Source organism: Petaurus breviceps, unplaced genomic scaffold (genome assembly GCF_028583685.1).
Source record: "Petaurus breviceps papuanus isolate PSGF00001 unplaced genomic scaffold, PetGlider_PUasm1.0 90650, whole genome shotgun sequence".
Taxonomy (NCBI): domain Eukaryota; kingdom Metazoa; phylum Chordata; class Mammalia; order Diprotodontia; family Petauridae; genus Petaurus; species Petaurus breviceps.
The window spans coordinates 15,886-33,581 of NW_027187299.1; the positions used below are offsets into that span (position 1 = coordinate 15,886).

General features: G+C 36.4%; 1 protein-coding gene across 1 annotated transcript in view; it reads left to right on the forward strand.

Annotated features, from left to right (window-relative positions):
- LOC138143599 (lysosomal-trafficking regulator-like) overlaps positions 1-17,696 on the forward strand; it is a 29,202-nt gene that overhangs the window by 4,414 nt on the left and 7,092 nt on the right. Inside the window, exons 4-8 of the mRNA XM_069064824.1 lie at positions 1,490-1,679; positions 3,578-3,714; positions 5,418-5,516; positions 16,104-16,243; positions 16,616-16,713. Coding sequence (XP_068920925.1) covers positions 1,490-1,679; positions 3,578-3,714; positions 5,418-5,516; positions 16,104-16,243; positions 16,616-16,713 — 664 coding nt within the window. The remainder of the gene's footprint in view (positions 1-1,489; positions 1,680-3,577; positions 3,715-5,417; positions 5,517-16,103; positions 16,244-16,615; positions 16,714-17,696) is intronic.

Here is a 17,696-nt window from a genome sequence, read left to right on the forward strand (position 1 = left end):
AGAATTGTGGGAGAATTCTACAGAAAAAAATATATAAATGGTAAGGAATAATTTCAGCCACTTAAATTTTTCTAAACTTAACATGGTTGGTTTGTAAGGATCTCTTTAGTACTTTACAGAAGTAAATAAGTATATAATACTTCATATAAAGAACTTGGTTGCAAAAGTTCTGATTCTGAACCATGTGTTATTTCCTGAAAGAAGTTTCAGTGCTCTTAAGCCACTAGAATGTCATTTAAACCTGTACTTCTAACACCTGACTCCCAAGTCACCTAAAAGAATATCCCTCAAAATTCAAGGGAGTTTCAAATGGAATCTAATTCAAGAATTCTTATTTCTAATTTACTTTGAAAATAATATAAGTGGGGAAGCTAGGTGGTGCAGTGAATGGGGCACAGGCCCTGAAGTCAGGAGGACCTGAGTTCAAATACAGCCTCAGACATTTAACATTTACTAGCCGTGTGACCTTGGCAAGTCACTTACCCCCAATTGCCCTCAAAAAAAAAGCAAAAGAAAAGAAAATAATATAAGCAAGTTTCATTGAAAATTGCCATAGACAGTTCTTTTGGAAATAGCTAAAAAATTGCTCATCAAAACTTCATCAGTTTTTAAGTAGATATATAGTTTGTAGATGCTATATAGTATGTAGTTCAGGACAGACATGTAGTTTCTGCCCCGAAGATCTGGAGGTACTACAACTAAATATTTAAGCTCTAAATATTAAAAGAGATACGTGGATCTATATAAGAGAGATAAATTAGGAGTAAAACTAAAGATAAAGAGAACAAAAGGGTAGACACAGGGAAGAACCACTAGTCTTGATTCCTAACAATATCTACGTTCTCTTGGGGTTAAGGAACTTTTTCTCCTGTTAAGATGTGTTTCTGTACCTTAGTTAATGCTATTCCTTTTGCCTAGAAAGTCCTCCCCTCTCTTCTCCATCTATCCAGATCTCAATCTTACCCATTCTTCAGTGCCCTTTTTAAATTTCATGTTCTCCATAAAGTCTTTAATGACAATTTCAGCCCACATTGAACACTTTTTTCTGATTCCCACTGTACTTAATGTCAGTACTGTATAAGAACCAATTTATTAGATCCATTTTTCTGTACTGTAGATTGGCACATTAATTCATTGTTTGCCATTTTATTACATAATCATTTGACTATCCCCCAACAGACAGTTACTACAGATTTATTTCATCTTTATATTACCTATGGTGCCTAGCACAATACTGGGTATAAAGATGATGATCAATAAGGCCTAAAGTTCTTCACATTAGCTAACCCCAAACCAATAGAAAATACAAATCAACAATTATAATTGTTTTATTATGTATTACATACTAAGTACAGTGCAAAGAAATGTAACAGAGTCCCTTCTCCCAGGATTTTAAAACCTAATTATGTTGTATCACAGTTCAGTTTTTAATCTGAGTAAATTATCAAATTTCTTATATTCTTGCATTTCTCCTTTTCCTGGTTTCTAGAGTCCTTTATCATGGATAAAAGGCTTAAAATGGGGTGAATATGTAGGTTCCCCGAGTGCTCCTGTACCTGTTGTCTGCTTCAGTCAGCCACATGGAGAGAGATTTGGTTCCCTTCAGGCTCTGCCCACCAAAGCTATCTGTGGTTTGTCCCCAAAATTCTGCCTTCTGATGATATACAGCAAAGAGCAAGGTAAAAACAAATAACCTGGAATGTTTTTCATTGCATAAGTCTTCAAGCTATCTAAACTCATATAGCATAAATATACTTTTTTTATCTAAATCTTTGGTAAACTGTTCAACTTAACAGTTATTTAATGTTGAATAGGAATTAGAAGAAAGTGTCAACTCATTTGTAAAATGAGGAATTTACAAAAGAAAAAAAGGAATAGTTATATTTACCAGAATAAAGATATTTTGTCATTTTAATGGAAACACTTTTTTTTTAGTTTGACTTTCCTTATCCCTGTAATAGAAAACACAGCAGATATAATACCTTGAGATTAAGTCAAAGAGAAGGGAGTCGTTGATCAAAAAATAGGTGCTCAGGAAATTTTTTTAAAAAAAGATTTTGTTTTTTTTTACTGTATATTCAAATCCCTCACCCTAAAAACAATTTTACCAATTTGTGAATTCCTATAGTCATAATTCACTGAATGTGGTAGGAGCATTCTTCATGCTCTCTAGATGCTAACTAGATGTTGGGAAATTAAATATATTTATTAAATGAAATATTTTCCCCTATACATTGTCTCTTGTGCAAAACTATTCCTTACCCGCTTGAAAACTTTGAAAAACTATAATGAATTATATAGGACCTATCCTTCTCTAGGAATAATGTAAGTACCCATCTATAAGTAATGAGTTGTATATTTACAATTCTGCCTGAAGGCAAAAACATGGACTAGGGACCTTAAGAAGTCTACTAGTCTTAGCCTTCTGTGATTTTATTAGTGGTCTCATGTAATGATACATCCATTAGCAATATCTTCAGTAGTGTAAAGAAAAACAGTTTAAGTGGTAATTCAGTCTTTGTTTCATTTCTTTCATGAGTAGTAACTTTTCCTATTTGTGTTGCTGTTTCATTTAGTCATAGAGTCTAATTCTTAAACAGAAAACGTAGGACCTGCTCCTAAATTGAATCAATGCTAAAGTATTCAGCTGTTAATTATAGGGGATTAATCACAGAGTAATATAGTTTTTATGAAAAGGAAGTTGTCTGCTTTAGAAAATAATATATTTTTTGTTTACTGTAATTGGAGGCTGAGAATATTTATTGTATATATTTGATAGGTCTCGTGCTTTGTAATTCCATTAATATTCAGTATTTGGAATTATGCTCAACAATATATTACATGTATTTGTTTAATGTGCCATTAAATTCTTCCTTGATTCACCATTCAAAGAGGTTTTAGGATTAACTCTGTGTATAATGTATTACATTAAGTACTTTTATTGTAAATTATGAACTAAGATGAAATTTGCACCAGAAAGGAAAAGCCAGTGTTTCTAAATCTTCATCCCTAAAATCACATGAAAGGATAATGCCCAAGACTTTTTTTTTAGGTTAGCAGTTGTGAATTAAGTATCATGATTGTAGATTTCTGTACTAAAATATAAATAGATATTTGTAGTTGAGGGCATTAAGTCATCACTTCCCAAGATAGAAATTACTTTTTGTCTTTATTATACTTGCTCTTAGCTATACTTGTTATTCAGGAAGGCATGCTTGGAAAGTTATTTAGGTGCATTATCTGGTTCATATTAAAGACAAATGCAACTGAATATCCAAAGACTGATAGAGAGAAAATCATATTTCTGTTACTTGTGTAAAAACTTGTATTAAAAATATTATCACTGTTGCTTGTGTAAGAAAACAAAGCTTTATAGTTCTGAACCAAAGTCCTACCTAAATACTGCTGGATTTGAAGTGACCCAGCTTATAAATACTTAATGAAGCTGCTTCAGTTTGTTATCTCCTGTGTGATTATTGTGCTCCAGTAGTTAATCTTCAGTCTTTGCATATGCCCATTCTTATGGCTTCTAGGTCAAATAAACAGTGATAGTTCATGTGTGTTGTCTCTGTTTAAGGTGTGAGAAGCATGAACAGTACTGACATTCAGTGGTCCGCCATTTTGAGCTGGGGTTATGCAGATAACATTTTAAGACTGAAGAGCAAACAGAGTGAGCCTCCAGTGAACTTCATACAGAGCTCCCAACAGCACCAAGTAAAAACTGTTTAACAAAATATATTTTAATTTTTTTTGATGTAATGCTTTTAAAGTAACTCATTGGGAGTATTAATTATTAATTTTATTTCATTTAATCGAGTTCCAGAAACTGATGGTACACTTTCTTTACGTTGGTGATGTCATTTCCTCTTGTCTCCATTCCCACTATATCCTTTAAATCTGTTTCCTACTTTTCATGAATTATCATCATAATTGTTATACTTTTACTCCGTGTCAGTAGTGCCACAGATTCTTAACCAAATAACATTTGTTTCTTCTCAATGCATGCTTGTGATAGTGACAAATATTATTTGTCAGTAACTATAGTTCAATATTTAATGCCTTGTTTTTCTCAGATGATCTACATCAGTTTGTGTATTAATGTCCACTTGTAGATAAACCACAAATCTGAGTTTCTTCAGTGATACTTTTTAGTTGGGGCTATGTAACTTGCCCAGGATCACACACCTAGTAAGTGTCAAGTATCTGAGGCTGGATTTGAATTTGGTTCCTCCTGATACCGGTACTCTATTCATTGAGTCACTTAGCTGCCCCTTCAGTGATATTTTCTATGGTTGCTTTTAATCCCATTTTTCCAAGTTCTAGGATATGCAAAATACAGTACTTCCTATCTCTTCATGAGTATTACATGAGCCCCTATTCATTTTAGCACTTTGAAAACAAATGAAGTCTTCAAAAAATCTTTTTAAAAAAATCTTAGAAATTGGTCCCCTGCAACTCTCTCTAGCTTACTGTCTTTATGTCTGTCATTTTGTCCCCTTCAAATGAGAGTACAATTAATAAATACCTTTCTTTCCTCTGGAATTTACATCACTCTGTTTTCCTCTAGTGATAAATCTCCTGATGATAGCATGTTGTCAGCTTATTTCATGTATTCTAGCCCTGTAAGATAGTTATGTGCCTACTACTGTTGGCTCTTCAGGGACTTAGGGACCTCAAAACAACTTTTTTTTCCAGTTCAGACAGACATAATTTTGGCACTTCTCTACTAAAGCTATTATTGTAACTTTCTTTCCTCTATGGTACCACTTATTAATTCTTTGAACTCTTATTTGTAGTAAATTGAGGTATTCTTTGTCAAAAAGAATATATTTTTAACACATTTTTCCATCACAATTTTATGGAAGTAATATTAAGTATTTAGATGTATTTAATCCAAGATAAAATTCATTCAGATTCTCTGGGCCAGTTAACCATATGCCCACCAAGGTCATCCTATTTTGTTTTAAAAAATCAGTGCATATATACAAAAATGTATGGTAATGGCAGCCGGTAAGCACTTTTAAAGTACTTCTGATGATCCTGGCACTGTGTTAATACTGGAGGTTCAGGAGCTCATATTCTAATAAGGGAGATAACATCCAAACAATTACTGCTATACAAGATATATATATGGTGAATGGGAAGTAATCTTCGAAGAGATGCATTAGGAAGAGGAGGGACCAGAAAAGGCCTCTTACTGAAAGTGAAATCTATGGTCCTCTGGCACAAAGCTTGTTTTCCAACTAAAATGGTTTGTCTTTTATTATCATATAAGGCTATGCTATCAAAATTAACATCACTTTACTAATTTCAAGTATTGAAAAGCATACATGGGTAAAAACAGAATTGTGAGAAAAAATAATTGAATTCTAGGAAATAATGGTTTTAAAATAATTTTTTATTTATTACTTTTTAAGGTAACTAGTTGTGCTTGGGTACCAGACAGTTGCCAACTATTTACTGGGAGCAAATGTGGTGTTATCACAGTCTACATGAATAGATTCACAAGCAGTACGGTATGTATGTTTATTAAGCTACATTAGCTGTTCTTTGTTTTATCAGTAAGAGAGAAGTATTTTGCTCATTGTATCTTATTTGGTATATGACTCTTAGGAGGAGAGTATAACTGTTTAATGATGAAAAGTTATTGAACTAGCTCCTTTAAAATGTGAGGAAAATAGCTCTTTGGATTTAGGCTGTGAAATTTATTACCAAATTTATAAAAAAGTATAAAATGCTCCTTTTAATAGAGAAACATCTTTTGAATTAGATCTTATTTGATGTCTTCTTCATTGAATGAATAAATGAATGATTGGATAAATGAATGAAAACCATTATTTAAGTGTTTACTCTATGCCAAGCACTGTGCTGTGTGCAGATACAAATACAGTAGAGAGATAGTAGCTGACCTAGAAGAGCTTACATTCAAAAGGGAGAGGACAGTACATGAAGAGGTGGCATGGCCTGGACCAGTTGATTTGCTCTTTGCAGAGACAGTAGTGTTGATTTAATTTTAGTTTTCAGACTAAGAGGTAGAAAGTGAGGGGAGTGTATACTCAGTAATGGGCAGAAAACAGCCAGGAGAAAGCTGAGGCCAGAGAGGGCGGAACCTAGTGGCTTCGATTGTTCAGGGCATGGTCTCTGATGATCTGATTTAGGGGGTAGAGTAGTAATGGGGCAGAAACGGCCTAAGTGAAGATCCCTTTCCCTCATACGCACACATGCATGTACACTCACACAGACATACACATTCCATTATCCTTAGATCCTATTGGAGTCTTCAGTACAGTTCAACAAGTGTTAAGACCCTATGCTACATGCTGGCTCTGTGTGTGTGTGTGTGTGTGTGTGTGTTTCACAAAAGTGAAAGTTCCTGTTTTCACAGAATATCTGCTTTTCTGAGCAATGCGGAGGAATATAGACACAGTACACTACTAGATAGTTTGAGGAAGAAGAGGGAGTAGCACTAGCACCTGAGTGTAACAGGAAGATCATCTCAGAGGAAGTAGTATAGAAGCAAAGGGTTGAAGAAAAATGAGGATTAAGAAAGGTGAAGATGGGACTATGTGGGTAAAGCAGGAAATAGTATTAGTTAAGAGGAAGAGCCAGAATGCCAGTCTGACTGGAGTACAGAGTGAATGAAGGGGAGTAATGTGAAATAAGAATGGAAGAAAGGTAGGGAGGAGCTGGAGTGTAGAGGGTTTAATTTAATTAAATGCCAGTTTAAGGAAGGTATATTTTTACTGGAAGCAATAGAGAAAGATTGAGGGCTTTTTCAGGATAGGAGTGTCATCATCAGACCCATGCTTTTTGGAAGATTTTTTTGACATCTCTGGGGAGAATTAGATTGGAGAGGAGAGAGATCAAAGGCAAGGAGATCATGGGTTATGTGAGAGTAGAGGACAGGAAAGAATCTAGGATTCTTTGAGATTACACCCCACACACACACATGTTGTCCTCCCTTCCTCACTTCCCTGTTACTGTAGAGCATCACCATCTTCCTAGACATCCAGGCTCACAATGTAGTTCTCATCCTTGACTCCTCTTTCTCTCATCCCTTGCCAAGTCCTGTCCTGTTTCATAATACCCAATCGTCCCATCCTCTTAAGACAAAGATGTTTCGCCACGAGTAACAAAAACAGCCATGTACATAACTTCTATTTAATCCCATAACTAAATCCTGATAGCTACTCATAGTCATTATAGAGGGGAATTCCCATACCCAGTGGAAGGTTAAACTAGATGATTATCTCTAAGGTTCTTCCAGAAACATTGAGGCTACAATAACAATGCATTGTGAAAGAGGAAACTTTTTTATTGGGATCAGATACTACATCTGGCAGGGTGAGGGGTATATCGCCAATGCAATACCCATAGCAACTGCTATGAATGTGCAGATGTATTTCCAGTGTTAAATCGCAAAGTATAGCAAACTCTCTTCCTCAAAGACAAGACCAAGATATTTATTCAGATACCAGAAAGCCAGTTCCACCATGGTAACAAAGAAGTTTATACACATCACCAATGCAGGGAGCACCACCATCCCCAAGCCTTCCCTCTGTTAGTCCTCCCCACAAACAAGCTCCCCTAGGCAAACTTCCCCTATCTCTTACCCTAGCTGCTCTGCCTCAGCTCTACCTCACTCTCCCATTTTCTGTTCCACTGATTCCTGCTCCACCCATTTGGCAAGCTCCTCCCACCGCAGGCTCCATGTGGCTCTGGCTCAAAGCAGGTCACATAGGCTGTTAATGAGCAAGAAATCTTCCCATTCCATGAGGTGGCCAGGTGGCTCAGCGAGTAAGAGCACCGGCTCCAGTGTTGGGACGACCTGGAGATCGAATCCCGGGCTCAGACACTTAGCACCCACCCAGAAACACCTGGCCGTGTAACCTTGAGCAAGTTACTTAACCCCAATTGTTTAGGGGCGGCCAGGTGGCTCAGCGAGTAAGAGCACCGGCTCCAGTGTTGGGACGACCTGGAGATTGAATCCCGGGCTCAGACACTCAGCACCACACCCAGAAATAACTGGCCGTGTAAACTTGAGCAAGTTAATTAACCCTGGTTGCTTAATTTAAAAAAAAAAAAAGAAGAAGAATAGCAGATGCCCAGAAGTTCACAGGAAACAAAATCCAAGCAACAAAACTCAGGCTTCAGATGACTATATATAAATAGCATAAAGTATGAGTAACAACTATATAAAATTAGAGAGCTTGACACATAGAGACAAATTTTACCTCATAGGTATTACTGAAATGTATGCCTAGAATATGACTTTTGATGAGTATATGCTACTCAAAAGGAACAGATTAAAGAAAGATGGGAAGATCATATTACATTGTCTATTAAGAAGATATATTTTTATGTGAAGAAATTCAGAAACCAAAGAGGGAAGAAGAAATATGATAGAATTTGGCTCAAGATTAGCAGAGGCAGAAGGAAACCATCATTGGTATATGCTACTGTTCTCTTGAAAGAGCAGACTAGATGAGGACTTTGAAAAACTGATCACAAGCCTGGCACATGATACAATAGTGAAAGGGGACTTTTAATTATCCAGACATTTCTGCCAAATAATTGGCAGTAACTAGCAATTTCTTGACTTTGTGATAATTTCATTCTTCAAAAGGTGGAGAAAGCAATAATGGGAACTTCTAGAATGGACTTGATGTTTACCAACATGGAGGAACTGGTTTCTGGGATACAGATAATGGGATGTGTGGGTGTGTTTGATTAATTTGAGGAAAGCCAGGTTTTTCCAACATGTATTTTATGTTAGGGGAATAGAAATGGTTCTGTAGAACTCCATCCAGGAGGGATGGGAAGTTCTCAAAAATGAAATTCAGAAAACACATAAAGGAACAATTCTGATTAAAAGGAAAAGGACAAGTTTCCTAAAGAGACCAGTGTGGATGCCCAGGGAATTCACTGTCCAAGTTGAATTTTTAAAACTCATGTACAGGAAAAAAACTTAATAGACAGAAGGTGAAAGTAAGTTCGAGTGACAGAGAATAAGTAGAGAAGCATGGCATGGTCCCATAAGGGTTCAGACTAGCCTGTGATTGTCAAGGAAAACCAAGAAAAACAAATAGTGGGCGGGGGGAGAGTGGCTGCATAGGAGAGAGGAGATTACTAAGTGCGCGTGGCATGTTGGTGGTGGTGACGACAATAACACACAACAGAAACAAGGCGGCACTTACTCAACCCTTAGTTTACTTTTGTTTTCTCTGCTGAAGAGAGTAATCTCGAGCCTGCCAAGAAAATATCAAAAATTACTACTATGGAGTTGATACTCAAGTAGGAACATGCTACAGAAAGAGAACCTAGCTGCCTTTGATGAGTTCCACTCACCATGCCAAGAGCAAATACTGGAAAAAATGTGCAGATGTGACTGCTGAATCACCGTTAGTGAAAAAATGTGGCGAATAAGAGAGGAGCCATAGCAGGGCAGGGCAAATATCTTGAAATTCAAAAAAGAATTAAATAGATAAATGAAGCTGGAATGATAGGTAGGAGCCAAGTTTTTAAGATCTTCAAAAGAGGAATTAGTATTTCTTCCTATAGGAAGTTGAGAGCCACCAGAGTTCACTGACCAGAGGAGTGACATGGTCGGACCTATTCCTAAAGAAAATCACTTTGTCAGTTTTGTGAAGGATGGATTGAAGTGGGAGAGATGGGAAGATCAATCAGGAAGTTATTAAAAGTGAGGTAACCTCCAAGTGAAAGGTAATGAGGACCTGAACTAAGGTGATAGCTATATTAGTACTGAGAAGGGGACATATGCACGAGATATCATAGGGCATAATTCTAGGCAAGATTAGCCCACTAATTATATATGTGGGTGAGAGAAGTAAGGAATCAAGGATAACACAAACCTGAAAAATTGGTAAAATGGTAGGGCTCTCAGTATAAATAGGAAATTTTAGTAGAGGTGTGGGTTTGGAGAGAAAGATAATGAGTTCTGATTTGAACCTGTTGAGTTTGAAGTATCTATGGACTATACAGTTCAAATGCCCAGTAGACAATTGGTAATGAGGGATGGTCAGGAGAGACCATATATGTAGATCTGGGAATCATCTGCATAGATGAGGTTATTGAGCTCATGTGAAAATGGAGGAGGGAGAGTGCTCATAATGAATAGCCTTTTAATTTTCATCCTAAAGTAAGAGACAAGGTCCTTTGCTCAAAGGGGTCAGGGAAGTTATGAGGGAGAAAAAAGGTTTAGAACAGCCTCTCTGAGGAACTGGGGATAAGAAATCCATTAGGGAGGAGTAAAAGAGATGGCCTTGCGAAAGTGAGGACCCAGGTAAGATTGGATAACATAAATTTGTAGTACCTTGCTTAAGTGACTTCCTCTCTCTCTGTTTGGCAACACTTCCAGGGGAGTAAAGGAGACAAGTGGTAGAAGTAATTCAGGAGTGATGTTTGGAAAGAATGGGGTAAGGAGTAACAGGATAAGGGGGCAAGAGATTCAAGAGTAGGATTCATTGTAGAGCTGGACAGTTGAATTATAGTTGAAATAAGGAAGGGAGGAAAGTAAAATCAGAGCAGGAGTAATGACCTGAGAAGATACTGAAGAGTAGAAGGTTTGGAGACTGCAGTGAGAACAAAGAGTAAGTTTAGGTAGGGTAAAATATAGGAGGCTATGGTCAGTTAGAGGAAGATCAGTTTTTGATCATGGAAGTGGAACACTTGTGGGTTATGGTGTGATCTAGCATCTGACCATCCCTGTGCCAAGATGGAGTAGGGATCTGAGGAGAGTAAGAAACTAGAAGGTTATGGTATTAGAGAGAATATCAGGATGAATGTTGAAGGTTGGTTAATATAAATGCATGAGTTGGGGAAGAGGGAAAAGACAGTGAGCTGGGTGCTGAACTTGAGAAAGGAGGGAAAAGATCTGGGGTCAGCCAGTCAGTTGGCATTTATTAAGCCTTTACTACACTTGCCAGATGCAGTGCTCAGTGCTGAGAATGTAAATACTAACAAAAAAAGATAGCCCCTGCCCTCAAGGTACTTATATTCTAATAGGGAAAACACATAAAAAGAAGCTGAAAAGGGTTATGAGAGAGAGAGACATAATAGAAAAGTCCAGAGGAGAACAGCCAGATGGAAAAAGGAGATGACTGGCTTGGACACCCTCTTTAAATGGAGGTTCTGGGAAGAGCACTATGCCCTCCAGTCAGAGTGCAGTGCCCAAGGGCAGAGGGTACTTGAAGGTGTGAGGTTGTGAGTGCCAGAGCTTAAGGGAAGTCCACAGGAGTGCATTCTGGTAGGAAATGGGAGAGAGGTGGCACTCTCCTTCAATGGAGGCTCTGGGAGGAAGCCTCCACTGGGGGACAGTAGATAGCATCAGATAAAAAATTGTACTAGTGTGCACTTGAAAGGAGGAGAGGGTGCTGAGTCACAGTGACAAAGAGAGAGGCAAAATAGAAGAGTGGAGCAAGGAGCATTATAATTCTATCTTTAGGACTAGTGAGACTGGAGGAATTAGGCATGTTCTAGGGAGAATGGCCAGGAATACAGTATCATCTCTGTCTCTGTGATTATTTGTAAATTATGACAAGTACAAAGGAACAGAAGTTTGTTTGAAAAGAGAGACAGACAAACAAGAGGTCAAGTCAGACCACCACCATCACCTCCCCTCAGACTCTGATGGAGATAACCCACAAGCCTGAAAAAACCTTGGAAATAGCAGCCCTCCCCTTCCTCCAGACCACCAGCCCTAGTTCCAACTCCAGCCAATTTTGAGAATAATCACTATGCAGAAGTTTACTTCCATTAACCGAGCTAATTATAGGTAAGCCCAAGCACCTCACAGACTAGCAGACCTACTTCCAAGCTAGCCGTCCCAGGGAGAAACCCCTGAGATGTGTCCATAAAACTGCTTTTTTGGGCAGTGCAACCACAGCCACTGAAGACCCAGAAAAGAAAGTTTTCATCACACAAGCCCATGGAACTGTCATCAAAGATCTGCTTTGTCATATCCTAAGGACCTTGGGACCTTTCCATCTGACTTGCAGCCAGAACCTTTCTGTGTGTTTTCTCCCCTGATAAAAGTGCTCCTTGAGACCAGGGAACAATCTTATTTTTCATTTCCATCCCCAGCACTTACCACAGTGCTTTGCACATAGTAAGACCTTAAATGCTTTTTCATTCATTCACTCAAATATTATTGAATGGAAATTCCTATAACACTGTCCTGTTCTACTTATGTGAGAGCTTATGTGATTTAAGGACAAAGTTGGTAAAAGTAGCATAAAGTAAAATACTAACATTACCAATCCAGTATTTTTTTTTACTATGACTAATGTATTGCAAGGAAAGGGAAATCATGTCTTTTATGCAAACAATAATTCTGAAAGTCTAATGCAAAGCTTATATCATGTCTTAGTCTGAGTCACCATCCTGAGGGATTTCTGTCAAAGGTCTTTTGTTCCAGCTCAGCAAATGCTAAAGGTGCTACTGTTTTACCTTTAGCTTGGTAGAAAGTAAACTGTCTTTTTCTATGTCTATGTTAAGAAAAGCATTTTTATGTGGAAAAGGAGCTTTTGATTTGCTTAAGTTAGTGACAAATAGCACTCTTGGACTGAATATACAAGTTATGTCTCTCTTTTGGTAAGTATAGATTAAGTAGTTTTAATATATTAACGTTCAAAATTATCACTTAGCATTTTTCTAATGTGTCAACATAACCATCGTTGCTGTTTTTTAAGAACTCATAATTACATGTTTTTTCAATAGAATATTCTGTGAGATTTCAGTATTAAGATTTTACTTGCTCACTAACTCCTCATCCACAAGTCCTTTATGCCCATGAAATACAGACTCAGTCCATATCCTTTATTGTTCTACAAGAGTTAGCTGCTTTCTTTTTACTTCCATGTGTCTTATGATAAATAAATGACAGCCTCAATTAATGTGGCTTTTTGCCTCAGAATCCCAGAATTTGAGCATGGGAAGAGAACTCAGTGGCCATCTAGCACAAACCCTATATGAAAGAAATCCCCAGCGTAAAAAAACCCAAAAAGTCATGAGCACTGTTTGAAGTCTTCCAAAAGTCAGCCAACCTACTCCTCTCAAAGCAGCCCATTCTACTTTTTGATAGCTGTAACTGTTAAAAAGTTTTTTCTGACCTCTCTGCAGCTTCCAACCATCATTCCTGGTTCTAGCCTCTAGAACCAAAAACAGAACTAGTCACTCTTACACATGACAGTCCTTCAAAAGCCTGAAGACTGGCAGCTCTCATGTGGCATGAACTCAAGGCCCTTCTCTGTTCTGGTTGCCCTCCTTTAGATGTCCTCCAGATTATCAGTGTCCTTCTTCAAACAAGGTCCTAAGAACTGGAAACAGTCAACAGTATGAGGCATGATAAGGGCTAAGTACAGTAGGACCATCACCTTCCTATTCCTAGAAGCTGTATTTCCCTAATGGGGCCCAAGGCTACATTCACTTTTTTGACTATCACATCATGTTGCTGACTGATTGAGTTTATAGTTCATTAAAATTCCCAGATCCTTTTAAGAACAACTGTTACCTAGAGGCGGCTAGGTGGAGCAGTGAATAGAGCACCGGCCCTGGAGTCAGGAGGACCTGAGTTCGGATTCGGCCTCAGATACTTAACACAAAAACTAGCTATGTGACCTTGGGCAAGTCACTTAACCCTAATTGCCCTCCAAAAAGGAAAAAAAAAAGAACAACTGTTACCTAAACCATGCCTTTACATTTTTTACTTGTGAAGTTAATTTTTTTTTTTACTCTTGAAGTTAATTTTTTTTTTTTTACCCAAGGGCAAAACATTACATTTATCTTTATTGAATTTCATCTGATTAGATTCAGCTAAATGTTCTAGCCTGTCAAATTCCTTTTATATCACGACTCTTTCAGCCTCTGTGGTAGCTATCCCTCCCATCTTTGTGCCATCTGTAAGTTTAATCATTATGCCATCTTTGTCTTTATTCAAGCCATTGATTAAAAAGTTAACCAACAGAAGGCCAAGCAGAGCTCCCTGGGCTACTGCACTGGAACCCTCTTGCCAAGTTGATATTGGACCATTAATTCTTTGACTCTGGCTATCCAGTCAATTCTGAATTCATCTGACTTTTCTTGTCTCATCTCTCCCTCTATTCCACCAATAATTATACGAAGTGTAACAAAAGCTTCTAACAGGTAAAACAAATCCACAGCATTCCCCCTCATCTACTAATTTAGTAAGCCTGCCAAAAGACGAAATGAAGTTAGTCTAATGTGACTAGTTCTTGAAGCTAGTCTGACTCTTGATGATCAATCATTACTTCCCTGTCCAGATGTTTACCAACTATCTCTTTAATGATCCATTCTAGAATTTTCCCAGGAATCAAAAGTTAGTTCACTGGCCTATGATGTGCAGAACTCTTTTCTGAAAATTGGGACATTTGTTCTTCTCCAGTCTTGTAGTGCCTATCTATAGAAATTATTTTAGCCATTTTTTTCTACTCTCATTATGCTAAAAAAAAAAAAAACTTTCTTTACACATTTGTTTTTCAAGATTGTCATATATTGGCTTTATCAGAATTATTATGAGTTTACTTCATCAGATTTCATTTCCTCTGACATAACAGCCAGTTGAGTTTTGTGTGATTCTTTTTTTCAGTTGGTTCATAGATTGGTATTTTTGTTACTTGAGAAATAGATACTTTGTCTTGTCTAAGTAAACTACTATGTAAAGAATTGTGTGTGGGATCTCTGACATTATCAAGTTCTGGTCAGACTTTTTAAAAGAAGTTTATTTTAAAAACGTGTGACTATACCCTCACACTTTTAAATGCACCAAATTGTATATTTCATGGTCATTAAATTTTGATGGAGACACTTTCCAAAAATGAAATTTTTCAAAGCCATATTTGTATTATTTAGGTCGTCAAAGGTGTTTTTCTTTCTTTTGAGGGGGTTAGTTTTTGTTTTTGCCAGATCTTGAAAATTTCGTCACTTGAAGGTGCTGATTTAGGGATGAGGGATATCTAATTATTTAGATAATATAGATGAATTTTTTTCTTCATTTGGTCAAAAGTGACTTATTTCCATTGCTTTTAGTTTTTTTAGAATCTTGAATGTCAGGCCTCAAAAAGATCTTATAAATAATTTTGTCCAACATATACATTTTAAAAGAGGATATTAGGCTTCACTAGGTACATTAACACCATGGTCCCAGAGCTTACTTGGTGTTAAGAACTAGGATTAAGTCTTGGGGATGCCCATTCAGGCCCTTACCCATTAGACCATAGATTCTGTACTGACAGATTAGGATCATATGCATACTGGTAAGGAATAATGAAAAGATATAGATTATTTACTCTAGAAGAGTTTTTCCTTTCTAGAAAAAAAATCCTTTTTTTAAGAAGCACATTTTGATCTCTTAAGTACTCCCACTTGAAATGATATTATTCCTGTTTATGTGTGTGCATGTGTACCCTTTACTGAAGTCTCTAGACACATTTACTTGAATGGAAAATTAGCTCTTTTCATTATTTTTTTACAGTTTATTTTAAAATTAGACATTTTCCTTTCACCTTTTCTTTTGTGCCATCATGTCTAAACAAAATACACCAAAAGTCTATAAATTCCTGAAAGAATATAAATAATGCCACTTGTTTGACACATCTCAAATTCATTATCAGGTCTTAGCTTTTTCTGCTTCCTCCTTTTGGACCTGAAAAGGTCAAGTCTGCATTAATTTAAGCAAGTAGACACAGTAAAACATAAGATAGAATATCACACTGTATTTTTTGGAGGGGATTAGACTATAAAAGGCATGATCTAAATGCCTCTCCTCATCCACACCTCCTCACTTCAAATCACCAAAGCAATCCCAAATAGTATATCTCTTAGTGCATAATAAATTGAAGAGTCAGATTACTGTTTGTAAGCAACAAAAATCAACTATGTTTTACTTTATTAAACAAAATCTTTGTAGATATGCTAACAAGACTTTGATTTGATGATGCCGCTTGCTGCTGGTGATTATTATTAGAATGTTTGGGGTCATACTCTTTTTTTTTTTATAAATAGTCTATAGGGCAAGTTTTTGTCATGGTCATTATTAGCTTGTTCCTTATTTAATTTTATTTCAGCCATCAGAGATAGAAATGGAGTCTCAGATACATCTCTATGGCCATACAGAAGAGATAACCAGCTTATTCGTTTGTAAACCATACAGTATAATGATAAGTGTAAGCAAAGATGGAACCTGCATCATATGGGATTTGAACAGGTACTCACAGTTTCTATAGTTTTAAAACAAGCATTCTTGAATATCTTCTGTTTTTGTCTCCTATTAAAAGATTTAATTTTTTATATTTTTCTTGAGATGAATCCTATATTTTCTGTGTCTGTAGGCATGAAATAAAATATACATATGCTTAAAATTCAGTACCAACAAAGAATATGTTTAATGGGTGCTATGTGTAAAATACTATCCTAATCACTGGGAGTAAAAAAAAAAAATCAGTGTAATTCTTGCCCTCAAGAGTTTTCAGTCTGTTAGCTTTATGATTAGCATGTCCACAAATTAAGGATGAACCTAGTAAGCAGTAAGTTATACTTACATTTAATTGTCATGAAATTTTTTTAAAATTTTACTCAGGTTATGCTATGTACAAAGTCTGGCTGGACATAAGAGCCCTGTAACAGCTGTCTCTGCTAGTGAAACCACAGGTGATATTGCTACTGTTTGTGACTCAGGTAAGTCTGCACCAAAATCAAAGCCTTATGAACAAAGAAACAGTACCTTTTAAAAGTCATGGTTATCCTTGTGCTATTGATCATTGTAACGTACTTTTTTCTCTGGCTTCTAATCATATTGTAACACTGTGTGTATATGTATGTCTTTTGAGCCCATGTTGCAATCACAAGCAAAGATTACAATCTTAATATATAAAGTATAAATAAATTCAAAGTTGGTTTTGTTCTAAAAACTCAGTTCCTTCATGTCAAATACAAAATTATATGTAAATAGGTATAATATGAGTAAATTAGTTTTTATATATTCATCTAAATTTCTTGATTATTTTTGTCATTTATTTTTACAACTTGTTGATTTTTTTTTTACTTCTTTAATATAATCTTGGTTAGCCTCTATGCCTCACTGATTGAGGAAAAAAAATGGTCTGTAGATTTTTTTTTTTTAGAGCTTGACTATGAAATGAGAAGCTAAATGCCCTGTAAGGTTATTTTGAACTCTAAGTCATAACCCTAAGTAATACCATGAGCCATAATTAGAGGTTCCAAAGTATGAAAGTACTTACAAAAAGTGATTCCCACACAATCAGAGATTTGTGGAATTCATACTTACTATAAAATTCCAGTTCACTTTTATTTACTAATCACCATCTCCAAAAGACAACTATCCCTCACAAAAACACTTGGCTTTGGAAATGGAACTATAAATTAGCAATTTGCTAATTGTTCTTTATTGGTTTGTACCTTAGCTGTGCAACACATAGAGCTGGTAGAAAGTTGTTTCCGTGGTTTTATAGAACTCTAGTGTCTCATTCCTTTGAAAGGTTAGAAAGATCCTGAGAGATCTGAATTTTGCAAAGGTAATTACTTCGCTGCCAGGAGTGATTTATTAGCTATGATATTATATCCATTATACATTTGGGAATAGAAAAGAGAATTACTTCTGTTACACCATTAGGTGTCCCTAGGTAATCCATAGTATAATA